General features: G+C 40.0%; 1 protein-coding gene across 1 annotated transcript in view; it reads left to right on the top strand.

Annotated features, from left to right (window-relative positions):
- The window catches only part of GALNTL6 (polypeptide N-acetylgalactosaminyltransferase like 6), a 467,712-nt gene that overhangs the window by 436,363 nt on the left and 3,782 nt on the right, over positions 1–27,567 (top strand). Inside the window, exons 9-11 of the mRNA XM_061475048.1 lie at positions 7,809–8,030; positions 15,719–15,835; positions 21,853–22,002. Coding sequence (XP_061331032.1) covers positions 7,809–8,030; positions 15,719–15,835; positions 21,853–22,002 — 489 coding nt within the window. The remainder of the gene's footprint in view (positions 1–7,808; positions 8,031–15,718; positions 15,836–21,852; positions 22,003–27,567) is intronic.

Here is a 27,567-nt window from a genome sequence, read left to right as displayed (position 1 = left end):
GGATTCATTCAGTAGGCTAGCCCTGGAACCCAAGTTACATGGCTAAAGAAATCTATTTCGAATCAAACCCATGAACTCTCTTCCAGGCCCAGCTGCAGAGATTGGCTGTGGTCTGTATGTGCCCCCAGAGTATGGGTCTGTAAAACAAGCACAGCAGTAGCCAACAAATCTATGAAGATGCTGTTACACTGTCACTCTGCTTTTTGCAGCTTCCCTGCAACCAGCCTACAGAGACCCATGGCTGAAAGCTGTGGGCTGGCAGCATCCTTCCAGGGACTGTGCAAGTCCCTGCCCTCCCAGCCCTGCAGGCTGGCCTCAAGTGGGCCAGTGAGCAGAGATGGTCTTTAGTCAGTGGGCTGGGGTTTTTGCTTTATTTCACTTTTTTCCAAAGTGTACCCCATTGGGGTTTTGTTTGTTTGTTTGTTTTTGCAGTGGAGATGAAAACCTGTACAGAAAGAATGAAAACCTGGCTGCTTGCAGATTACATCTGTGGAATTTCAGTTCTAGGTATTTGCACAGTACAGGCTGAGAATAACTAGTCTCTTGCTTCTCTGCCAGCTGTGCTAACTCTTACAGGATTTATTTAAACACACCACCAGCTTTGTCACCTAGCTAGCATACTCTCTTCTATGGAGAAGCATTCCTTTTATGCCTGCAGACATCTCTTTATTTTGTCTGGGGGTTGTTTTTTTAACACAAAAACAGTCTATTACTGGAATGAGACCCAGTTAAGTTTTAAACAAAGTTAAGTGTAAAGGACCAAAATACAGTGCCCAAGAGGGGGAAAGATGGACAAACACTAGTACTGTCTAAATTAAAAGGGAGTTAGGCAAGAAGGGGAAAGGGATGAAAATCCCCATTTAGACTTAATTGATGTGGGCAGCTTACATATTGAGACCTGAACGTCACAAAGCTGTAACTGGTGTCCAGGAAATGTTGTATTGTGCTTTCACTGCAGAAATACAATGAAATGATAGATGATTTTGTTCCAACACTGATGGTAGGACCTTTGCATGAAATTGTGAGGGTCCCATTTTTCTCCATGTGAGTGCTCCAGAATTTTGTACCCTGCTGCCTCTGTCATATTAATCTATACTTGTCGGATAGGTTCTTCCAGTCATACTTTGTTCTCCTCCTCCATGATGATTGATAGTTACATCATGCTACCTGTATTCCAGAGAAACATAAAATATGGTTGTCTTGGCTGGCTGGATCCCTATGTGCTTTTTAAATACATTTTATGTAAAATAAATTGTCTATTCTATTCCTTCCAGCCAGATGAAATTCATCTGCTTCCAGAAGTAAGCAGGACACACATTTTCATGTAGCAACACTGTGCTTCACAAAATAAACAATAAGAGAAATAAATTAGGAAGATTATGTAGATGAGGTAAATGTAACCCCCCTGGAATTTTACTAGGAAGGAAAAGAGATTAATGTGTCAGTTGTTGCAGAGAATGTTGTGTTATTTTTGGCAAGTAAACAGTTATATCCTCTCTGGTTTACAACTGAAATACAGTCAGGCTTCAGACGTGCTGTGGTGATTCATATTTGATTGGTATAATTGAAAGTGATTTTTGATGTTCTGGCTGATGAGAGAAATTACTATCATAATAGGAAAGACTACACCAGCTGGTGACATCCAGCTTCCTGGAGGACGTTCAGATTAAATGTTCTGACAACAGGAACTTGTTACAGGATCCAAACGTTCCTGTAATAGTTTAATATTGACAAAAGTAAAGTCTGTGGATTGCAGTCAAGATTAGTTTCATGTAAACAGTGAGACAGGCACAAAAGCAGAAAAAAAAGGTCATGCAGGTGAAAGACAGATTGTGCAGGTGAAAATAAGCCAATAATAGCACCATTGCACTGCTTTAGTGCCACAAGATAATAAAAATCTACTTTAGAACATCTGGAAAAACCGAAAACAGGAATTATAACTGCTGCATCTGGAATGTCAATTGGAAAAGGCACAGCTGGAGGATGGAGCTGTGCAGGCTTGCAATGCATAACAGAGTCTCTCTCTTGCTGTCACTGCAAGCCAGCATGCCAGTAACAGTTATGAAATGTGGAACTACCCTCTCATGTTAGAGACCCATCTAGTTAAACCTTGTTTAGAGGGAATATTTATGAATCTGTCCTTTTACATGTCCCTGCTTCACTCCGCTTTTCCATTCTCATGGCCAGCATCTACTTTCTTCTCACTGCATTTATTTGAGTAATATCATGTCTCTTGAAAATGACAGATGATCTTACACACTTAAAAAGAAAGGACAGTCATTTGATCAGAGAGATGTATCTTCCCTGCTCGCTGAAGAAAATGAAAGGGACAAAATGGTCCATGAAAAATATCCTCTTTTCAAGTGGAGAAGTCCGCATTTATCTCTCTCTCTCTCCAGTCAAGTTGATTTAAAGTCTTTTATTGAGGTCCAGTGTGCTGGTTTTAGCTGGAGTAGAGTTAATTATCTTCACAGTAGTTTGTGCAAGGCTATGTTTTGGATTTGTGCTGAAAACAGTGTTGATAATACTGGTAATTTGTTGAAAAATGTTTTCATTATTGCTCAGCACTGCTTACACAGAGTCAAGGCCTTTTCTGCTTCTCACCCCACTCCACCAGTGAGGAGACTGCAGATGCGTAAGAAGTTGGGAGGGGACAGAGCTGGGACAGCTGATCCTAATTGACCAGAGGATATTCCATATCATATGGTGTCATGCTCAGCATATAAAGCTGGAGGAAGAAGGAAAGGGGGGATGTCTGGGGTGATGGCTTTTGTCTTCCTGAGTAACCATTACACATGATGGATCCCTGCTCTCCTGAAGGTGGCTGAACCCCTGCCTGCCCATGGGAAGCAGTGAATGAATTCCTGGTTTGCTTTGCTTACACGCACTGCTTTTGCTTTACCTGTTAAGCTGACATTACCTCAACCCATGAGTCTTCTCACCTTCACCCTTCAATTCTTTCCCCCATTGAACCTAGGGTGAGGTAAGGGGGAGAGGGCCACGTGGTGCCTAATTGCAAGCTGTCCTGGGTTCAGCAGTAGCAGTCATTTTTTCTCCTTCTTAGTAGCTGGTGCAGTGCTGTGGTTTTGACTTTCAGCCTGGGAACAGTGCTGATAACACCAATGGTTTTACTTGCTGCTCAGTACTGTTTACCCTGACCAAGGACTTTGTGAGCCTCATGCTCTGCCAGGGAGGAGGGGAAGCTGGGAGGAAGCAGAGACAGGACACCTGACCCAAACTAGCCAAAGAGGTATTCCATACCACAGCACGTCATGCCCAGGATGTAAACTGGGGGCAGTTGCCCAGAAGGGGGAGTGCACTGCTCAGGTCTGCCTGGGTATCAATCGGCGGGTTGTAAGCCGTTGTATTCTCTTCCCTTGTTATTTCCCTTATTATTATTATTATTGGTGGTAGCAGCAGTGGTTTGCGTTATACCTTAGTTACTGGACTGCTCTTATCTCAACCCGTGGGAGTTACATTCTTTTGATTCTTCTCTCCATCCCTCTAGGAGCTGGGGGGAGGAAGGGGGGAGAATGCGAGAGTGGCTGTGTGGTGCTGAGTTACGGGCTGGGCTTAAACCACGACACCAGCTGATGTTAAGCCATGACATCCAGGTATCAATGACATTGTAACTTACTGTCTTGTAGACTATTGCCAAGTGAAAATACAAAACAAAATCACAGTCTTCATTGTGTGAGTTCATGCAAATTTAAAGAGTACTTGTCTAAATGTAAGTCCAACAGTAAAAGATTTACTGGAGAGTAAAATCGTAACACAAAGTGGCACAAAACTTGATTACTTCAAGAATACGTGCATAGGCAACTGATGGCAGCTGATGAGTCAGTGTTAGTGTGCTTGCCATCCCTCCTGTATGCATCTCACAGCTTTTTGGTGACAACTCTCACACCCTGACATACAGAAATATGCATCTACTGAAATACTATTGAGCCTTATTCAGTCTTGTACAGAAATTTTTCACTGAAAATACAAGAGAGAGAACAAATTATCATTGGTCTGTCATGGATAGGTCCTGAGAAACATCTTGGATACTCATCTAGAATCCCTGTGATTTCCTTACATTGTGTGTCAGTCATGTAACTGATTAATATTGAACTTCATTTAATTGCTCCTATTTAATTTTTTTTTTTCCTTTATATCTATTTAAAGACCAGGGTAGGCAATCTGGACATCTGTAACCTTGCAATGAATTTGACAACCAAGCTAAGCTACTGCAGTTTTCAGCTGTAAAAATGTTTCATTTTTCCTTTCCATATGTGTATATATGAGGTGTTCAGACTGAATCTAGGCAAGTGTGATTAACCACAAAGATATCCCAAAACTACTTCTTCGTATTGATGAAGATATTTGAGAAACTGGTGTTTAAAAGAATTTTCTTTTGAAGATTACGTACAAACAGAAATCAAGAAGATTCAAATCTAACTCTTTATTTTGTTCTAAACTCATTGTAGATTAGATTTACTGTGAGGCTGAGGGGTACTTAAATGATGCTATAAAACATTCACAAAATGCCACCTAATTTGGTAGTCTCTTAAACTCCTTCGACCTGTGTGTTCTGCAGCACCATACACACACAGAGAATAATGTCCTAACAAAGTCAAACTGCTTAGCACCTGTTTTTCAGCTAGAGCCTGTCAAAATTTGGTAGCTATTCATAACCATTCCCACTTCTGGGGTTTAATATGTTGACATGCTCAGATTGTGTCTAGCCTCACCTAAGGCTCAGGTATGGAGGAAGTGACTGTCCTCCTTTCTCCACCATGTCGAACATTCACCCAACTTGTGGGAAAGGCAACTCTGTGAGACTCATAAAGAACTTGAATTCAGATCCTTACCTTACAGTAAGTCACTTGATCAGTAGGCCTTGAAGTATTCAGAGATCAGCACTCTCGTTTTGGTTGCGGTCCTCTGCCTTTCTGTTGTGATGAGTAAAAGACAAGCAGTTCACTGACATTTGGAGAGAAGAGTTATGTTCCTAGGAGGTTCTTCACATTGGGTGACTTTTCATGCTGTTAGACAGCAACAGAACAGGGATCTTACAGCGTACAAGAGCTCACTCATTTCATCTTGGACGGCCTGTGTTTTTACTCCAGGAACATGCTAGATTAGCATGTTCTAAATGGGAATGTAAATGATGTTTGCCTTTATTGTGCAAGGTTGCACCAGTCTAGCTTTTGGGACAGCAGCTCTCCCTGACTATGTTCAGTTCAAATACAGGGATTAACTGCAATTTGAAGTTTTGCTATTAGTCTGTACATGTTTATGTTAAAAGTAAGTGTGATTACAGGACTTGTATAGTGATAATAAGGATAAGAAACCCCTGCTAACTGAAATCAACAAATATCTTTAAAACCAAAGTGTTTCTATGCTAAGTCCTTGCTTCCTGGTAACTGGTAACTTCAGAAAGAGCTTCCCACTATTCCAGGACAGAAAGTTCCTTGCAGTCATGTTCGTAAATAGTATGGAAATTTAGAGCTAGGAAATCAAGAGTTTGTATTTTTAAAAGGGAACGTATTGAAATTCAAAGGGTTGCCTCATAAGGGTTCAGTTTATGACAGCAGTGTATAAACAGGCTAAGAATAATATATAGGTTCATTACAGGATCTGGCAAGGTCTGGGAAGGTTTTTAGCATGCCATGGAGAAAATGGTCTTTGAAGAACTGGAGAACAAAGTTTTAAATAGATTTGTCTAAAGTGTCTTACCTTATAGTTGGGGAATGGTGGGAAGAACAGATTTATATTTTTCTTAATGTCTTTTTGATGGGTTTACACACACACAAAAATGATAAAGCAATTGTTGGAAAACAAAGAAGTTTTGACTGGTGAATGAGAATTTTGAGCTAATGACCAGGTATGGTATAAAGATTTCTGTTGGACTCCTCTTTTATTCAGTTATAATAATCTAAAGCAGAAAGCAGTTCTTTTAGTTCAGCCAAATAATTAAAAAGAACACTCCAGCAGAGCCTGCTCTTGGTATTGATGGGGTAAATTGCTGCTAGAGTTACTCTAAATTTTTCTTTCCTAAGAGAATGTTTTTACTATATTTTTACCATATAGTTCTTTTTATAGTGTTTTACAGTATGTTTTTTAAATATTAAAATACCACTGTCAGATAAATTACAATGAACGTTAACTTTATGTGGAGCACGAGCCATTTTTGAATAAGGCTATAAATGTTGTTAATTCTTACACTGCTTTAATTTTACTTGCTCTGTCCCTGAAGGTTTTACCATATACCAGAAAGAAATCACAGAGAAACTTATCTTGCGGTGTCAGCTAGAAGTACTTCATTTGTTCTGTATCTTGCTGTCATTGTATTCAGATAAGCCCTATTAGTTCAGAGACATTTAGTTTGCATGGATTAATAAAATTCAGGAAAGGAATTTTCTAATGAATCTCAAAAGCAAATCAGAGTACGAATCAGGCTTACTTAGATGCAGAGGATGTTCTGAGAAGAAACATTACCTTATGTTGATGATAATCAGATGTATATTGTCCTCCAGCTTATTACAGAGTGAATCTCTGCATTTTGCAGTTAGTGTTCTATAAAAAGAATATTACAAAACTTGATTATCTTGTTTTTACAAACAAAGCAATAAGAGCACCCTAGTTTCTCAATATGATCCACTGAGATGTTGTTCTGTTGGTGGGATAAGAAGTTATTGGGCAGCTGTGGAAATGCAGAATAGACTAAGCCTGTACTCCACTACAACATCTGCATATGAATTTGTGTGGATTGAGTTGTAAGAAGAATTTTAAAAGCAAAAAGAATACGGAAAAATTTGCCCCCAGCCTTTTCATACTCTATAATGTTAAATACCAATAAAATATATCTCTTTAGTCTCATCTACTCAGGATTTTTCCTTATGTCTTTTTTTATTATTATTTTATGTTATAATTTGTGACAGCTAATTTAAATAATTATTATTTGAATAAGTTCTTATGCAACAAAATAGGTAATTCTCTTTCCTGTAAAATGCAATCAGAAATAAACTTTGTGGGTCATAAGCCAGAACTGGCTTTCATGGAACAGAAATAGTCTTATATAGGTCTACAGTATTACTGCAGAAAGCCACACGTTGCCATATCTATTCCATGAGCTGCTTCGCTTCAGGTCAGCTCCACTTCAGGGTTATGTGCTATGCTTTTGCACGTACTTATTATCACACCAACACAGCAAAGCTTCCAGTCCCAAGGTAGTGCAAAACCAGCTGTGAGATAGGACAGAGCAAGCTCCTGGCTGTTTGCCCCCATACGTATGCATGTAAGACCTGACCTTAAAGCTTAGGTAGGAATTGCTAGCTGATTAAGCAGTATGATGACAGCTGAAAGTTCAGATGCCTTTCAAATGCAAAGTTCAATAAATCAGGAGTAATTTGAACCATTCAAGCACATTAGGAGGTTCTGAACTAACAGGAAAAAAAGCATGGGTACCAATGTGAACAGCTGAAAAAAAACTTCTGTTCAACATCCATCATTAATCAAAAACCCATGTGAAAATCCATTAAAAAAATGTGAATGAAAATAATTTGTTCAACAGACAGAAGACCATATCATATAGAGTCAGCAGGAAAGCAATGTACTTAATACTCTGTAGTATTTGCTTAACACTGTGATGAAGATAACATACATTTACCAGTATTTTTCCATGGTTTAAGACTGAGAAATTAGACCAACTAAGCTTAAAAATTGCGTGGGCCACTGAATTTCCTTTTTTAATTCTCACCATTAGAAACAGCATTCACTAAAACCAGGAAAAAATTAATTGTTGCTTTTTTTCTACTGCACAGAACCTGAAGCGTGTGGCAGAGACTTGGATGGATGAGTTCGCAGAGTACATTTACCAGCGACGGCCTGAGTATAGACATCTCTCCACTGGTGATATCTCTGCCCAGAAGGAACTTCGCAAGCACCTGAAATGTAAAGATTTCAAGTGGTTCATGGCTGCAGTGGCTTGGGATGTCCCCAAATACTACCCTCCTGTGGAGCCTCCACCTGCTGCCTGGGGAGAGGTAAGGAACACACAAATTGGATCAAATTTAAGTCTAACATTTTACATTGCAGAAAATTAAAGTTATGAAACAAGATTTAGTTCCTATGATAAATAGCGTTATTAAGGGAGTTCACAGTGGTTGGAACTAGCCATTAAAATGAGAAAACATCATGTCCTAGCACTATGCTGTCCCTTTTATAATTCATTACAATTTTGTGTGTACAGGCCATAAGATGCATGGACAATGAACACATGAATGGGGGAAAGAATGTGTAGCACTCATTATTGCATGTCACAAGACGATTTTAGATGTTGAAAATCACCTTAGTAAAAAGGAGCTCTGAAGTCAACACTATTTTTATGTGTCCACTTTCATACCTCCTCCTGTTCTTACTAGGACAATTGTATGTAGGGAGAGTTAGGTTTGCTCTGTTTTGCTCACATGTGCAAGTGTGACAATCGAAGTCTGGATACTTTTCCTTTAAAAGAACTGGTTTTGCTCAGCTTTTCATCTGCATTCTATACGTACTGTCATGACTGAGTACCAGTAGCAGACAAACAAAATTTCTCATTTGGGGGATGAGGGAGGGGGGAGACCACCAAAGAGAAGCCAGAATCTGAGCATCACTCCAGAGTAGGGGCAAGCAAACAGCCTGATGGAGCTCTCCACCTGTGATCAAAGATGTTCTTCATTCAGTCCTCTCTGAAGAGGAAAGCTGTAGCACATCTTGCTTTGACAGTTTGTTTTGTGTAGAAGAAATGAAAACACAAATAGTGCAGGGACAGAAAATTACTTCCATAGCTCTGCTGAAATCTGCAGTAGCCTTTTACCCCAAGGAGCTACAGTTCATTCACTCCATGGAAATTTGGCACTGCAGAGGGTTTTTGCCTCTCAATTCATTAAGGTTTATAAGGAAGGCTTTGCTTTTTCAGTGTATTGTGCTACTTTTAAAAACATCATAGGAATATCTGTACCGTGAATTCTGGCCTTCTCTGCTTTTGCTGGAGGTATTCTTGGGGCTGAAGTTGAAACTTTGACCAAAACATTTGGTAAGACTCCTCACACCTGTGCGTATCCACAGTAGTCAAGGCTGGACCATGCAGGGGGTTTCTATACAGGTGCTTCTACTGTTCTCCAGAATATCTTTTTTAAAAAGCAAATTACCTCATCCCAAATTTAATAATAGCTCCCTGTGGTAGTAGCAGTCCTTAAGTCCTCTTTGTAAGCTACCAATTACAGATGTTCAAAGGAAATTCAGTTTGTGTCTTACTGTTTGCTACTTTTTGTCAATAATGAATTCCTTTGCTGTTAAAGTTGTTTTTACCTTTTACCTTTGCCACTGTCCACACTTTATGGGATTAATGTATATACCAAGAGGTACGGATTTTATCAGTAGAAGTCAGGCTGGATCAGCTGCTGCAACCGCTACTATGATCTTCCTTCGCTATCATCTTCCACATCTATACACGTGTGTCCTTGGATGACTATGATCATGAGATGTGTAATATCTCTGCCCAGCTGAACAATCCTTAACCAGAGGGTCTAAATAGAACAGATTTTGATTCAGGTATTCATTCTTTTTTACAGCAATATTAATATACTTTTTGCATAAAAGCAAGACTTTGACAAAGAAAATAAAGAATCTTAGCAGTAGAATCAAATCTGTACCTTAAAAGTACTTACTGAGCTTTTAGGAAAGAAGTGCAGACCAAAGGCTTTCTTTTTTCCTCTAAAATGTACTTTCTCTTAAACAATGAGAAGTTTCAGCCTTACTACTCCATTTTTTCCTGAGACTGTCGTATTCCTATGAAGTTTTAATTAATTTGTTGGCACTTGCAAGATACTTGAAAAAACTTGAAGGTCAATGGCTGTCATAATTAGAAGCTGAAAGAGGAAAACAGACTGTGTGTTACTGCTTTGTAAGAATCAAGCAGCTCCAGAAACCTTGCTGATTATACACACCAAAAGTCTGTGCCAAGACTGACTGTCATTTAGTACCCTCTCTGCTTCCACTTGGAAAGACTTTATGTCTGCTTGTCTATGCCAGTCTGAGAAAGAATAAACAATGAGCTACTCAGACAATTTTTGGCTCCAGTATTTTGATATGTATAGTAAAAGCATGTGGTGGGAAAACAGGCATCTCATAAACAGCCTCTGTACAACACTTTTTTGCAAATGCATTTATTTAAAATGTGACCCTCTACATTTCTTGACCAAGTCTGTTCATGATGGAAAAGAAGGAAATTTGAAAACCAAAACCCATTCTTCTTCACTATGCTTGTCATGGTCTTATCTCTTCTGCATGTTTCTGCCTTTTGTCCTTTGTGGCTGGCAGTGTGTATGTTCCCTTGATACCCTGTTCTGCCTTGTAACATCTCAAATATGTGTAGTAAAGCAATGTAACAGCAAATCCAGACAGAAAAGGTTAGTGAGACTGTCAGTTCTGTGTCTGGGTGAGATAACTGTACTCTTTCCTTTCCCACCATGGGAAAAAGGAAAGTTTTCAATTAGGTTTTGTTCTTACCCTTCTGAATATATTGGGAAGTATGCTACATGTTGAAAAACAATAATACCCATCCCATTCTCTTTCTAAGATAGAATAATTTATTTGTAATGTGTATTTGAAATCCTGTTGAAGGAAGTTAACACAATAGCTTCATTAGGTGAGATTTGGACACCCAATGTTTTCTTAGGAAGTACTCATGAATCTGCAAGCTGTGATCCAGCATGAATATACTGCGCAGATATCACAGCTTCCAACAATATCTTTGAAAACACATTTTACAGTAAATCAATCATATAATGTCAACTGTTGAAATTTATTATAGTCTGCTATAAAAAAAATAGTCAAAAAGGAAATATTTAGGCTTGGTTTCATTTGCTGTTACATGAACTTGTGTCCTGGGTTCAGCAGTAGCAGTCATTTTTCTCCTTCTTAGTAGCTGGTGCAGTGCTGTGGTTTTGACTTTCAGCCTGGGAACAGCGCTGGTAACACCAATGGCTTTACTTGCTGCTCAGTAATGTTTACCCTGACCAAGGACTTTGTGAGCCTCATGCTCTGCCAGGGAGGAGGGGAAGCTGGGAGGAAGCAGAGACAGGACACCTGACCCAAACTGACCACAGCACATCATGCCCAGGATGTAAAACTGGGGGCAGTTACCTGGAAGGGTTAGATCACTGCTCAGGTCTGGCTGGGTATCGATGGGCAGGTGGTGAGCGGTTGTATTCTCTTCCCTTGTTATTTCCCTTATCATTATTGGTGGTAGCAGCAGTGATTTGTGTTATACCTTAGTTACTGGACTGTTCTTATCTCAACCCGTGGGAGGTACATTCTTTTGATTCTCCTCCCCATCCCTCCAGGAGCAGGGGGGAGGAAAGGGGGGGGGGGGGGGAAGTGAGAGAGCGAGCTGCATGGCTGGGCTTAAAGCCCGCCAATTTTGTATTCAGTGACTTAATGCACAGCAAGTCTTTCAGTCACTGCATTATTGCTGAGCTGTAGGACCTGAAAATATTCCTTTCTCAGTCCCAAACTTGTGGATTTTACAGAAGTGTTTTACAGCACTGGCATGAAAACATCACCCATGAAGTTAAGTCAAGCAGCACATTTGAAAAAGGATTAAAGCTTAAGAACTCACTAACTTCTTTTTTGATAACTTCCTTTTTTTAAAGTGTCATACTCATACTCTTAATGAGTCAATCTGAGCCCACCAAGTGTCACACATCTTTTGTACAAAAGCGATATAAGCAGCTATTCCCCACCCTGCACAGAGCAAGTGCTGCACACAGCTGGGCTGTTCAAATTCTTTCATCGGGATCAATGTCGTGCTGAATAACAGAGTCCCCTGTTTCTTCAGTGAGGTCTTTGGCAGCTCTTGGCTTCTTTTAACTTTGACTTTTCCTTTTTATGGCTCACACAAAGGATAAAAACTTTTAAAATTACTATGTATCAGTTGACAGGAAAGGTGGCTCATTTTTCCATATTTGATCTGTAGACTCTGATGGCCCTAGGCTTATCTGAGAATGTAAGCTAAAACTGGCTGTAAGTGCTGCTCAAATGAAAAAAGCAATATAAATGGACATTGGTCATGTCTTTGAAGAGCTACAGCCACTTTCTTATTTAAGCCATTAAGTTAGATGTATGGAAAGCATTATATAAACTGATAGCACCAGGGTGCCTCTCTCGTTGCTGTACTAGGGCATTCTAAGGATAGTCCCAGCACCATCTCCATGTTCATCATTCTAACAGATGACCATATTAAACATAAATTTGGGTTTAGATTTCTATGCTTTCCCACTTTTTGCTTTTGGCACAGACAGTTTTGTGCTGTGATGAACATGCAGGTTAGCTCCTTCCCCATCACAGTGCCAGCAAGCTAAACTACTCTCAAGGCCTACTCTGGAGAAAAGTCTTTTTAACATGAGCTGACTAACTTTAAGCTGTAATTTTAACATAAGTTCACTGCTTTTTTGTAAAACCCAGGGATTACTGTATCTAGGCTTACCCAGTGGCTTCCTCTTATGGCTTTCTACCTCATTTACAGCACAGGAGTCAGATACTACACCAGCAGAAATCCCACCCACGTGACTCATCTTTGTTTCACGCACATCAGTGGAGCACTAAGAAGCCTGTATGTACATCCTTGCTCAGACACCTCCAGTGTAAAAAAAAGGGAGAAAATAGACTCCTTAGAGTTTGTATTCTCTGTGTTTTCAAACCTTATCCACTCTCCATAAAGACCACAGGACCCATAGTCTTAGTATCTCTCCCAACATGTGTTGGGATGGCATTTCAAGAACTAAATATGCCTAATGACTTACATGTAGTGTCCCATGCTTTTCTCAGGATGTCTAATTCTGAAACAGCCTTTAAGATCACCACTTACCATCCTTGTTAGTCCACACAGACTCCTTGAGAGCCTGCTTTTCCCGTATAGCTATCTGTGTGTACAAATGATAGCATAAGGTTGAGCAAATAAGCTATCTATGTAGCAACTCAATGCCCTTCCTGCATGGGTGATAAAATCTGCCTCCTGTTCATACCCAGTCCCTGCAGTTTCCCAAATGCAAATGTCGGAAATATGAGTCTACTAGAATCACTAGCTATTTCTTTTCTAGTTGTAACCCGTCACCTCAGAAATTTAAAATCCATTGTGCTGTGTGACTGAAGACAAGGCAGTTCAAATGCATATTGATGTATAAATGAGAAAAAAAAAGCCTCTCCGTACTCTGCTTCTGCTTTCCTTTTTTTGTCCATAAAAGCAACTTAGGGGATTTGCAGGCTGTGTGGTACTGGTGCTCGGCAAAACATTCCCCGTGGCTCTGGCAGCAGCATGATTGCTCAGTTCAATTTCTAGCAACTGCCAAGGCCACACAGAAAATGCCAGAGAACAAAAGCACAGACTTGACTGAAATGCCTGTATTGCAAAAAAGAAAATGAGAAACAAACCATGACCCCTCTGCAGTGGAAAGGAAGGATAAAACAAAACAAAACAAAAGGATAAGCTAACACGTAAGCTGCAACAGACCAGAGGAAGAACTAACACAAGGAAACCTTCCAGGAGCAGAGGGAAGAGAAAAGGAAATAAAGAACAGGGAAGACAGATTCCAGCAGTGAAGGAGCTAAATGTAGCTTCAGCTCAGACCTTTTCCGGAAATGTGTTGGACACATTTGCTGCATAGTCCAAATGACCGAGAATGGGATGGAGTTATGCTAATCAAGACAAAATTATGAAAGTCCTTTAATCCAATAAGCGTTCATTGGATGTGGAGTATATTCACTGTCATTTTATAGTTCTGAATCACATAGATATACCCCAACTATTAATGGCAATTGTTAGCAGCTCCATTTTAATTCTCTCTCATGTTCTAAGAACAGAACTTATGTATCATTTAATTTTGTATTAAGCCAGAAATCTTTATTTATGCAAATTTAAGTGCACTGAGAAATGATCGAACACTCTCAAAAAAATTATACTTGAAGTAGGTATTTCACATAAAACTTTAAGAATATAAAATTAAAATCTGTTCCCCTCATTAATCTTTCCAGTCTCTCTTGCTGGGTGATATGAAAATGAAGGCAGGGTTGTTGAGAACTAATTATTTTTCATCCTTCTTTTTTCAGTTAACATGATTCTTTGAACTGTGGAGCTGCTCAGTGCAGTTTCTGCATCTGGTGCATCTGGTGGTGAAATACTAGTGGCTTACCTCACCTATAGCAAATTTACTCTACTGAAAACAAGCAAAATTACGCTAGAGCTTGGCTTGTCTGAATTTTAGAAGAATACTACTCTGAGATCTAGTAAAGGCTGAAAGGTTCTTGGAGCCAGTCATTTAAATGAATGCTCCCCAATTATTTGCCCTGTCTGCTCTTTTCTAGGCTAAACAAATGCAGCTCTTAAAAACTTTCCTGAAGGTGACTTTTTTACATCTTCTCCACCTTGTATTGCTTTCCCGTCTGTCAAACTCTTTCTTAGATCATGGGGAACAGACTTGATTCCAGTCCTCCAGAATCACAAAATGGGCAGAGTAGCTCTCCCATGTGTCTTGCAAGCAAGAGAATTGCCCCTCCTTGCAATGTTTTGTGCTATGCTGAGAAGTTTTCCATCTTTTGGATGTGTATGAGGTATGCAGTTGCAATGTCTACATTTGTCTAACATAATATGGCAACAACAGTGACTTCTGAAATAATTTCCTTGGAAAAATACACATCAACTTAATCTCCATTCAGCATTTAGCTCTTCTTTTTTTTTAAAATTAAGGATCAAAGTAGTGGCTAGAATGTCAAAATATGCACCTGCTTTCTATACATAAAGTATTTGTGCATGTTTCTGTGCATGTATGTGCACTTTGATTACTCAGTTTCTGTGTAGCTCATTCACAGGGTAAGTATTTTAAGAAATCTCTTTGTTCTGGAGCTATCTGAAGGAATTTTAAATAGCCCAGCTAAGGTACTTAAGGAGAAATGTGCATGTATTTGCAAAATAAATTAGCATCTCACTCCTTTTGGTGGCAGCAGGCAACCTACCCCTTTTCAACCCAGTCTTTCAAAAAATACATGTGGCAGCAATGGTACATAACTGTGGTCACAGATTAATTATGACTCAGTTGATTCTCCAAAAATGAGATTTTCCTTTTAAGAATAAGTTACACTGCAGAGTGTTTGCAGAGGCATGCAGACAGCACAAGGAATCTCCATGGGTAAGCATACTTTCAGCACAGATTTGCTGAATACTTTTTTTTGATTTTATGGACTTAGGGCACTAGTGTGTGACCTTATCTGCAACAGTGTTACTGTGTCAAAGAACAAGGATTGGAACAGGGTGTGCCTGGTTCTTTAAGAAATACAGCTCCAAAGCCTGTAAGGAGCTCATACGGAAATAATTTCCTCTTATTACAGTTGGTCTCTCTTGTGCTGGTAGGAGCAGTCAGACCAAGCTTTCAACTTCTCAGACTTTTTTCTCTTGGTTTCTTTGCATGAAAGTATTTCATACAGACCTACCTTTCATTTGTCAAACAGAAACTTTGCTGCTTCTAAACCTGCTCCCCCAAAAAGCAGTTCAATGAAGGACAGCTTTCTACTCTGCAAAAAACAATTCCCACCAGTTTTATGTACTGGTCCGTCTGAAATCCTTCAGAGGTGGACTTAATGTTGGAAGCCCTATTCCGCAGCCTGGTGTAATGTGAAATGTTACTGGTTGGTTTTGCAGATACGAAATGTGGCAGCCAACCTCTGTGTGGACAGTAAACATGGAGCCACAGGGACTGAGCTGAGGCTGGACATCTGTGTGAAGGATGGCTCAGAACGAACATGGTCACACGAACAGGTATTTTAACAGCAGAAGGAGAAAAGCAGTGTAAAACTGTTGCTTCTCCAGTTTCTAAACATTTCTCTGAGGGCTTTTCCTTATCCAAAGGCAAAGTAATGCAGGGTGTGGAAATAATCTGTGAATTATTGCTGATCTTAATGGCTTTTACAAACTACTCTTTATCATAACCTCAGAAACTCCAGCTGCCACCTGGTCTGTGTATTAGTCTTAATTTCAAAAATGCCCAAACTGCTTTTTGGTGCGCCATTCTCCCCCACTGTGTCATGAAAACATGCTGATTTTAGTTCAGTTACCTGAAAGTATTTTAAATATAGTACCTGGACTTGTAAAGCTCTAGTGGTAGACTGCTTTTATGCTTTCATCTCAATAAGTTCTGTAAGTGGTTATATTTTAAATGAATATGAGACAAAAGCAAGATAAATGGGTAAAAGGTAGAAAGAAAGCATTTCAGAAAGATAGGGAATGATAAAGATTTCAAAAAAAAAAAAAAAGCTTTTATCTAGGTAAAAATATATTAGCTCTCAGGAGAATGGAGCAAAAGAGCTCTTATTTGTGCTCATTGTGAGTGCCATAGGAAAGGGGTCATGACCCAAAGGCTATGGGTCTGGCCAACCTGAGCAAAGAGAACCCAGATGAAAAGTACAACCTAACCATTTATTAGCAATTTTAGTGAGCATACCTTTCACAGGGGAAGGTCCCAGATTAGAAAAAATTCCCAGCGCTTAGGAGAAAAATTGACCTGGCAGTCACACGTGGCACTTTGTAAAAGCTTAAAAAGCTCAGGAGAGGGGAGTTCTAAGGGGTATTTGAAGTGCTGAGGTCAAGAAATCCTTCTCTGAGGATACTCAGAAATGCAGGGGGAGAGGTGCAAGTGCCTGAAATGGAGAAGCTGAAAGATGATTGCAGCTTAGGGAAGTGCCAACATGGGAAAAAGAAAGCTACTGAAGGAAGACGTCTTCACACAGCTACCAAAGATCTAGCACAGTGATATGATGCCAAGACTAGATAAATATAATCCTGTTTGTTTATGAAAGACAGCCAGTAATTCAAGCAATTAATTGAAAGAAGTTGTATGGTCCAGAGTTGATCATCACAGCGCTTTCTGGCTTTAAAATCTACAAACCTGAAGAGCTCCAGACCTTTCTCAGAAGGAAAGGAGTCATGTCCTGACAGACATGAGAGAAAGGAGGGAGGAAAACTGGACAAAAAGGTGAGAAAAAAAAAAAATTAGCAAGGAAAGCAGAGCAAAGGGAGACCTGAAGTATCCTTTGAAACAGTAAATGGTTGTGAGGAAGGGGAAGGGGTGCAAAGGAAGAAGGATGTTAGGAAGAAATCCATGTTTCAAGGGAAACCCAGTGCGTTGTGAGGTTTGGGATCAGACTCCATGTAAAGGTCTCATACTATACTAATGACAAAAAGCAACTTCATTAAAATAGATAGGGTTAAGCGAGACTAGTTCAATCAGCCAGCTCTTCATATCATAGAACCAGAACTAGCCTCAAGCACATCCACGCTTGAGCTGCACTCCAGGGACAGCATGAATCATTTCTGCCGGGTTGGTGGGGGAACAGCATGTACCTTCTTTCTGTGGGACAGCATGGAAAATACTGCCAGGGAACACCACTTCTCCCACCTAAGCAGTGTGACTGTGTTGGGAAAGGTCCATTTGCTGGTCAGTTTGGTGATTCCTCGGGGCTGCTGTAGATGAGGGACTGGGTGGTGGGCACTGCTGGATGCTCCTCCTGAGGCTATTGCAGCTCCAGGCAAGCAAATGCAAACACACCCAAAGGCAGCTTAATTATCTAACAGCTATTTAGCTATTTAACCCTCAAAGCAAGCTGTTTTCTTTTGTTTCAACTCGTTTGTTGCAGGGTTGTGTGTTAAAATCTGGCCCTAGGTTGGTGACAGTTGATAGAAGTGTGGTTTAGATTGGTATATTTTAATGAAATTCCTTGATTCATATTCAGTCCCAAAGGCTGAATATTACCTGCAGTGTGTGTGGGACCAGAGTCCAGTAAATCATCTCTTGAGGAGGTGCAGTCTTCCACTTGCAACATAGTAAGCTGTGAAGATGAACTTTGTTAAAGAGTGTTTGGGAACAAGTGCTGAACACCTGACCGACCCTCAGAGAGAAGCTCCATATTGCTTACGTATTTTGAGTTTGTTGACTACATGATTTTTTACATATGCCAGTAGAAACTATCAGCATTAATGAAAATATCAAGCATTTTAGTATCATATTTCAATCAGCTTGGATTGACACTGAGCTGCTCTTGTAACTTGTGGTATAAATTGACAGAAATCACTGCACTTTCTCTAAACTTCTCCAAAATTAAAACACAAAGGGGAAGGAAAGGGCAGGAGGAATAGGTTGGACAGAGCCTTGGGTGACGCGGTTTAGTGTGAGGTGTCCCTGCCCATGGCAGGGGCTTGAAACTAAATGATCTTAAGGTCCTTTCCAACCCTAACTACTCTATGATTCTGTGATAGCAGAGTGTGGTGTTCTTACAACTCTGTCTGCCCAAGAGCTAACTTCAGGGAAAACTGTGTTTCTGCTGGACTGATAACCAGCAGCAAAGGCAAATGACAGGTATCACTCTCTCTTCTCAAGTGCCGCAGCCTGGCCAGGGAGTGAGGTGGACAGGCATCATCTCCAGCACAGCCCGCCAAGCGGCTGTGCAGCCTGCTGAGCTTTTTCTTCTCTGCCTGGAGGTATAGTTCAGGTCAAGGTGCAGTTCTGAAATGTGGCATTTCCTCTTTGTGCAGGGCACATGTTGTACACTCAAGTCTAACCCGTAGTCAAAAGCACAATGCCAGCTGACGGACCCCAGCCAGGCAGCAGGTAATTGAGCAATGTTCTCAGGCTGGAAAGCATTAATATTATCAAAAAGGCCTTTGTCCTATATACGGTCCCAATCCAGTGGCTGTATCAGGCAATCATTCTTCAGGCCCTGTGCCAATTACACATGACGCTGGAAAGCTCTGTTTTCCCCAGATAGTGTGTGACAAGGCTAGGCTGCATGAAAAGCTAAAGCATGAGGGCTGAGTGGTTGCTTGGTTGCAGATGCAGAGGATGGGGCTGGTTTTTGGGCTCTGTGGTATGGGAGAAGGCAGAGGAAGAGTATGAGCATCTGCTGGGACAGAAGGTTTCTTGGGTGCAGCATGGAACAGTGAACAGCAGCTTGGCACGTTGCAAGTTATCACCAGCCTGCTGTTAATAATGTGTCTGGAAATGTAGGTGCAGCCTTGTTGCAAATCAAAAAGCAGACAGGAATGAATGAAGGGGTACAAAAAGGTTCATCCACTTCTCATAAAATCCAACACAGGTGGCTCCTAACAGCTTGGGTCAAAGGAACAACAAAATCCAAAGTGACAGGTGGTGGCAAAGCAAAGCACTGTGTAACTCAGGACTTCAGCTAATAACATGTAGCATTGTGGCACATTAGACAGTGGAGAGAGAATTTCTATGTTCACCAGTTTTAGTGTTAACTAAAGAAAGTTGGCTGTGAAATGGAGAATAGCTTAGAATGATGAGATTAGAAGGACTGCAGGCCTTCAAATTTTGCTTGTAATTACAAAATCTTAATATTAATTAGGTATATGGAGAAGTATAACCTTTTTCTGAACAATCTTTTTTCTCTTCTCTTAGTCCTAAAATTTAGTTCCTGTCCCTAACAAGTTTATTTTATAATAGTATCACTAGACAGAAGATGTACTTCTTGACTTAAAATGAAACAGTTTTACAAAACAGGAGGCTAGGAAGGAGGCAGACAATCTGTGCTAGTCTAAACATTGAGATCTACTATTGCACAGATCCTGGTTTTCAGTGAAAGGGATCAAAAAACCCCTGTCATCACATCTTGACTTTCAAACAGAACACTGCCCTGGCAGTCTTCAGAAACCACACAGGACTGGAAAGAGATAGCCTGGATCAGAATGACCTGATTTAAGGGCTAGCTTGAGCCTTTCAAGTGTAGCAATACTTTCAGTGGGATGGTAGTCCCTGGCCAAGGTCCAGAGAGCAGCAGGAATTGGCCCCTCAGTTCTCTAGTCATGCACAGAATGAGAAATTTCGAGAGCCACCCACTGGGAAAGATGAGGAATGTCATTCAAGAGGATCTCTGTCTTGTAGTAGTAATGAGAGGGAGAATATTGCGAAACCACTGTTCCACAGCATTCCTCTAGGTATTTGTTATTCATCACTTTGAACTCCATGTTTATTACTTGTCTGTAGAAAGGTACAAAGTAAGAGAAAGAAATGTCTTTTGTTGTTTTTTCCTTAAGGGAAAATTATCCCAGGTTTCTCTTTTTCTAAAGAAACAGCCGTGTAGATTTTTTCTGTACCAAATCTTCTGTCTTTGCTTGTGAAATGATGTTATCTTTGTAGGGCATCCATGATGCTGGTTCCAGGAAACATGAAGAAAAGTAGAAAAAGACTTAACCTTTTGAAAAGCAGAGATTGCTTTGAAAATGAAGTTAAAGCTGTCCACTGCATTTTGCTGCAGATAAATGTAAAAAGCACTCTTGGACAAAGAAGAAATAAGCAGGACACAGGTGTAGATTAAGAAAATGTTGTCTAGAAAACCTGAAATGCTGAAATAAATAGGGAGCAACAGCAGTTAACAGAGGGAACGTGGGCTTACAGTAAGACGGACAATGAAAAAGGGAAATATTCAGATATAGGCTTGTATTTTGTGCTTGCAGGCCAAGGGAAACAGTAATGCCTCTCAAATGTGGCATTTGGAGGATGGTACAACATTGAAGGATGCAGCTTGTTTCAAAGCTGTATTTTTTCAAAGGAACACAGAAAGGAGATAGCTATCACAGTGAAAGGTTTAAAACTTGGGAACCACAGCAGAAGTATACAGAATTAGACCCACACTACACCAACTGTCATTTGTAGATACTGGTTCTACCAGGGAATGTACACACTGCAGGGAGCAGGGTGCTAGGTAAGGGCTGAAAAGATCCTGAGATGGGGTAGGTGCAGTGCTGGAAGCACTCTGAGCACAGTATCAGGAGCTGCCTTTCCGCCTAATGAGCCTGCGTGCAGTTCCGCATGAGCCATCACAGCTAAACGGTTTCCACTAATAAAGTTCGCTCATTTAGAAAGAGCTTCACTTTCTCAATGTTATGTTTCAGTTTATACTATGGAAAATCAAAAGTCATGCAGAAAGATGAAGAATAGCACTGACATCAAAAAGAAAAAAAAAAGAGGGGGGAAAGGGAGAGAATAAAACCTCACAGCTCTCAGCAGAGCTTCTAGATAGTAATTTGCAACCTGCAACCCATTTTCTGCAAGGATTAGTCCATGGGAGAGAAAAATTCACTCTGCATCTTTAAATCTGGTGCTGTCAGACCTGTCACCTTCATCTAATGATTGAAAGACTGCAGTGTCAAAGCATTATTTCAGACAGCTGGTATCTAATTGAGAAAGATGCCTCTGTTAACTGTGAGCCTCCATGATTCCTCTCAGGCACTGAGAAAAAGGTCTTTAACAAGCTGCCTGTAGCTCGCAAGTCTCACAGTAGGAAGTTGAAATTCATTTAACATGTGCTGTTTAGGGAAGACAGTTGAGAGAGGGCGTGCTAACAGTTTCCCATATAAACAGAAGGAAACTGTTCATTAAACATGGGAAAGATGCTTTGATGAGATCTGTCTAGGTAGCTTCTTCAGACCCAAATAAGAGATAGAGGAGCATCACTAGGAGAGACTTTCTGAGTCCTAAGTAGCTGTAGTTCTACTGCAGACCAGTGCTGCTTTAACTGGGGTAACTAAAGGCTTTAATACATCATACCCCCTCTCATCTGCACTGTATTGTGTCACCAGAGATTTTTTAATTGCTTGCCATACGGATTGTGCCTTCCTGGGGTATATACCACACTGGCACCGATGCACTTCAGTTAAGGTAGTTGGCATCACTGAATCATACACAGGAAGGATCAAGCTTTGTGTGTGGTTTTAAACATTTTTCACTAGTCATATATCATTATATTGCCTGACTGTTTTTCTAGCTCTTCACTTTTGGTTGGAGAGAAGACATCCGCCCTGGAGAGCCCCTTCACACCAGGAAGTTCTGCTTCGACGCCATTTCACACAGTAGCCCTGTCACACTGTATGACTGTCACGGGATGAAGGGAAACCAGCACTGGACCTATAGGAAGGTCAGAGATTCAGACTGTCTTGAGCCTGTATTCAGTTTAGCACAGACTTGTATTTTCCCATCAGAGAACTTCTGTTTTAAAATTCATCCCATCTTATTCCAATTTAATTTTGTCATAATCTCTCTCAGGTATGTTTCTTTTAAGCATTCTGCTGTTTAGGTCAAATTTAAGTGAAAATTAATCTGATCCAGCTCAGAGGGTATCTGTGTTGGATCTGTTCCCTGAAAGGTGTTTTGCCATTCTAGCGTTTCAAGATGCTTGTGATATTTTAACAGAGGCGCTGCTGGAAATATTTTCATTGAATGTAACAGCAGCAAGAAATGCTGCCCATGGGTTAAGTATTACTATCTTGCTACGTTTTAAAGATCTTAAAAGATTTTGAAGATCGTTAAGATCTGTATTTTAAAGATTTTAAAAAATCTCTTATTAAAAAAAAAAAATACACCCAACATTAAAAGCACTGCCGTAAGCCCAAAGAAAGCCGGAGTTTATAAACTAAAGATAAGCAGCTTAGACACTGCTTTGATCTGCTGAGTTTCAGCCTATTTTTATAAATCACTGGAAACAAAAGGTCAAGCTAGAAACTGTCAGAGCCTCATTTAGGGCAAAGTCTCAGTAATGCTACCAAGTTGTTGTTAGGGTTTTTTACAGGATTAATCAGCAAGTTGCAGGATAAAGACATACCTTTCTCTGAAGCGCTGAAGATTCCTCTCACATCTTTCACTTTTCTTTGACCACCATGCCTTGTCCACCACCTTGTTTAAACTGAAGCCAAAGTGCCAGGAATTGATCTTTGCCAGATAAACCTCAATACTGCTTTCTAGTTCGAAATTATATATAATAGAAAACTAATTCAGAACCATTAAAAATAGGTTTGCCCTGACCCTTTTTCTGAGTGCCTACTTACTATCCTGTGCCTTTTTACCCTATTTATATTGCAATTGGAGCTCCACCACAGATTTTCCAGAAGTGTAATCCCTTTGAAACTGAAGTATTACCTCTAATAAAGTTAGAGTGTATGAGCCAGATATTTAAAGGGTATAAATCATTATGGCTGTATTGACGCATATCTGGCTTTATAATGACATAATAATAACTTCTTGCTTCAAAACCCTTCTGATTTATCTTTTTGCCTACCCAAGCTACAAGAAAGAAGCTTTCATACCTTTAGCACTTCGTTGGTGCTTAATGTAGCCAGCTCACAAGACAAAATTCAGGTCTGGAGCTGCCCTCTCTAAGGCTCATCACCTTTGATGAGGACATAATACAGCAAATAACTAAAACAAAAATGGCTTCTGAAAAAGATACACTGTGAGTTCTATTAAATTCTCTGCACAGCTTCATTTTTAATTTCCAGATGTCTGACAAGGCTGATATAAAAATTCTCAATGCAAGGCAAGCATTTCCATCTCAACAAGAAACACCACAAAAGTTTGTTATGATGGAAGTACTGCCACAGTCTTAACTGTAATACCAATGTGACAGCAAGCTGATTAGTTTACATAAACCTTCAAACAAAGAAACGGCATTGGAATAATAGAATTATGTATACATGGTTTTCTTTAGGCTTAGTTTTAGCTTGGCTACACAAGAAGTGTTTTTTATTGTTTCACTTAGTCTATTTCCTCAGATACAGAGCAGATTTACATTGGAGGTTTTTGGTGGTACAGCTATGTCTCCAAAATCCTGGTGATATAATCCTTATATAATTTTGAAAGCATCTTGGCAACAGAATTTGTAGTGGTGTCTCCCCAGAAAAAAAGGAAAATAAATGGATGTTATATTGATTTAACTGCATCTGTACTAGAAACTTACCTACAGGATGGTATGCTACTAAAATTGTACCCTAAGTAAATATGAGGAGTAGTCTGGTTAAGTAAGAAGTGCCTCCTTTTAAAAACCAGAAAGTAAGTCAACAACTCTGTTCTGTTCTCTGCGCCACTTAGAGACACTGTAACTTCCTAACAGTCACGTATCCATCCTGCAAATAATTTTTAGGAAAAATTACCTTGTTTTGTCCACTATCTCATAAGCTGCTTAATATGAAGTGTTTCTTGCCTTATGATGTCATACTGTTCCTACAAAACCAGAAGATAAGAGGTTTCTATTCTTTTGAGAATGAGTCTCTTCTCATAATCATTTGCATCCTTGAGCCTTTGGTAAGGAGAAGTTAGGGCTGTGAAGTGATTACAAAGTGCTGCAAATACTATTTGAAGCCAGGCACTGTTTTAAGATTCCATATTCTTACAGCATAGAAACCTGAATACTGACAAATAAAACCAGATTAAGTATTTCAGTGGCAAGTAGAATACATTAATATTTTACTTCAGGTAAGGAGTACTCTTCTGAAAAAAAAAGAAAAAATCCAGCTTATTCCCATTACCTGCACTTTGTTTTTTATTGCAGTGCAGTCTCAGAGAGTGCAAACTGCGTTCTTTACAGATTAATGAAACCAAAACCACCACTAATAGACATGTCAGAAAACTATTCTTACTCCCATGCTGCCTGAAATACATCTGAGACACTATTTGAAAGTTCAGTAAGCCTGTGATATTAAGTAATCAATTCTTTTAGGACCAATCCAAAATATTGGCCTACAGACAAGTATACCCTTAAGAAAACCCTGTAAGAAGCAATGGAGTAAAATAAATCCAAGTAGTACCATCAACACTACTGAGGGTTGGAAATACAAGACAGTGAGTTTAATAGCGGAAAAAAAAAAATAATAATGACACCATAATGGTGCTCCCATCAATGACAGGAGCAATGTGAGAAATTAGAGAAATGTAAAGAACCTGAAATTATTAGAGGTGTGGGAGAGCAGTGGCTTCCCAAGCTAAAGCCGTTTCTTTGACTCTATTTGAGGTTCATAGGCATGTCAGAGCCAAAGTTCAACAGTGCTTACAAATTCCCATTGCTCCCAGTGAAGGAATATGGCTCTGGCTTTCAATGTAGCACCATCCTGGATTGTCAGGAAATACGTTGGTTGTGATAAAGTACGATTCAATTTATGTGCCTTAGTCCTATTAGTGCTATTTGCAGAGTGCAAGTATCCAAGAGAGGGCTGATTTAGTATGTCTTTAAAAAGAAACAATTGTGCGAAATCAGTTTCATTAAGCGGTAATTCTACCCTGAGCCCAGTGATTATGATAGATGCTAGACTGATAACATCAAAACCTGTGCCCAGAAAGAACAGCATGGTTTGCTCATACTCTCCTGACAGCTTCAGGGACAAACTGTAAGTTCACTGTTCACACAGTAGGTGCATAGATTATTTCCTCAGACAACCAAAGACATGTCGTTGTGATAGTGGCTTTTATCATGTGGACATGTGTCCTACTGAAGCTGTGCTGGGGCTACCAACTAATTTCAGATAAACTACCGCAGCCACCAGCTGATAATGACTTCCAGTTGCTATTGACCTTGGCCATCGTTATAGTAGTGACCTAGAAGAAATGAAAGACTCTGTGCCTCATTACCAATCCCCTGAACTGTCAAGGCACATTATCTTACAGAGAAGTTTCTCCTCCTGCAAATAATCTTCAGGACTGCCTTCATGCAGAAGGGAAAAAAAAAATCACTGTGCTGTTTTCAGATTTTGGAAGTGTCTCCACAAGAGTTCTTATGGTTTTTTTATGTTAGTGTAAAGAAGAATTTATCTATTTCTCTCGGAAAGTCCTTTCTGGCATGCATGCAACTGTTCCTCCTCAAAGTCCTGAGCCTGTTCCCATTGAAATCTGAGAGCAGCAGGCTTTGACCTTAGGTCAGTGTAAACTTGAGATTAAATAAATTAATAGAACTTTGCCAGAAGTTTTTGCAGAGTGGTAACTGTGTCCATGCTCTTAAAAGACACTCTTCTCTCCTAATAACCAGACTGAAAGAAAGCGCCAACAATGCTTCACTCAAAAAACGCATCCCTTGGATATTTCTGTGAGAAGAGCCCTAGGTCTCTTCAGAGGGCTGGAGTGTTTTTCATAGCACACTTCTGTACTGAAGCTGCTTCCTTTCTTCCTGTACCAGCTATCCTGTTAAAGCTTCTACTGTTGCAGCTTTGGCTTCCTAATAACTTGGTTGACCTTTATACCCAGCTATAAGGCAAGGAAAAGCAGATGCCACCTTCCTCCAAGGCCACACAGCAGGCCTGGTGGCCCTGGTGCAGACAGTGTGTTCTAATTTTGGGCAGTGCGAGGACAGGAGGAGCTGGCAAGATGAAAATAGGTGCCTCACCACCCCATAGGGTTCTTGGGAGACCTTGCCAGCCTGCCTCCTAGTAGGGACATGACTGCCATTTGTACATGGCACAGGTAGCCCCTTCTTGCAAGCTGTAGTATCCTATCTGCTCCCCTCACAGGACAAAATGGAGCATGATGGAAAGGACTCCACCCATTTGGTTTACTCCTGGCAGATTTGATGTCATCCCTCTGAATTACAATCTTGTGTGTGTGTGTGTTTACCCACTGTCTCGGGGGAAGGGCGGATGGTGGAGGTGAAAACCAGGGTTTGCAAAAGGCAGATTTAACACCAGCACCCTCAGACATAGCACAAGATGCTTTTGACCTCTCTCTTAGTTGCATGCTAATACCAAAGAAAGACATTGTGCAGTGTTTTACAATGCCCAAAGTCAATCAACTTCAGCTTTCCTAAATTAAACAAAAAAAAAAAAAAACAAACAAACAAACAAAAAGAAAACAAAACAACAGAAAAACCTTTATTTTTCCAAAGTGTTTTTAAATAGGTACGATTTCTTATTGGTTTCTTGTGTCATTTATTTTTGTCTTCAGACTTCTTTGTTGACTGTAGGGTATTTTTAGGTAAAGAGAAGTTTCTGTATGATTATGATTGTTGCTCAGCACTCAGAGCACTTGGGTGAGTTTATAATCAATTGCAATTTGACAGGGTTTTTTTTTCCCCTCCCCCTCTCACAAACTGGGCAAGCAGGCACATCCTGGATTAGTATTAAAATACTGGCAGGGCATGTTTGGCACAGAGGGGAAAAGCCTGGATGTGGTTTACCAAAAGTAATCTCAAACTTATTTCAACAGATACAGTAAAGGTATAGTCCCTGGAAACTTTCAAGCCATCTAATCACTCCCACATCTGTCACTCTCAAACACTTGCCTACATGAACTAAGTACGTTGAAACTACCCAACCCACATATACCACTTGCTTGTCTGTGTAATTTATGCTTTGCCAAATATTCACAGTCAGGTAACTTACAATTTGCTACAGTTTATGAAGCAAAATTAATAAAGATAATAATATAAATGTCCTTTTTAAAGCAACTTAATCCACACTTATCCTCCAAAAATCTCCCTAGGGAACTAAAACTGTTAGGATTGCCTTCTTATTAGGAGAGAGCGTATTTCAGCAGCAGGTCTTGTCAAGGCCATGGGCAGTCTGCATTTCAGGGGGTGAGAACTGAGACCATCAGTCTTGTGTCCATCTGTCCATCTTACCACTTCAGTTAATAATTCATTTTAAGATCTTCATCAAGTTGAAGAGCATCCATTTTCCAGAGAGATTGCTACAGATCCTCCTACCCAGAGAAACTGTCAGAAACAAAT

The sequence above is a fragment of the Pezoporus flaviventris genome, unplaced genomic scaffold (genome assembly GCF_033815535.1).
Source record: "Pezoporus flaviventris isolate CSIRO_AGI_PZ_B2104156 unplaced genomic scaffold, CSIRO_AGI_Pfla_v1 ptg000002l, whole genome shotgun sequence".
NCBI classification, from domain to species: Eukaryota; Metazoa; Chordata; class Aves; order Psittaciformes; family Psittacidae; genus Pezoporus; species Pezoporus flaviventris.
The sequence above is the reverse complement of the archived record's forward strand: the minus strand, read 5'-3'. Positions and strand labels throughout refer to the sequence as shown.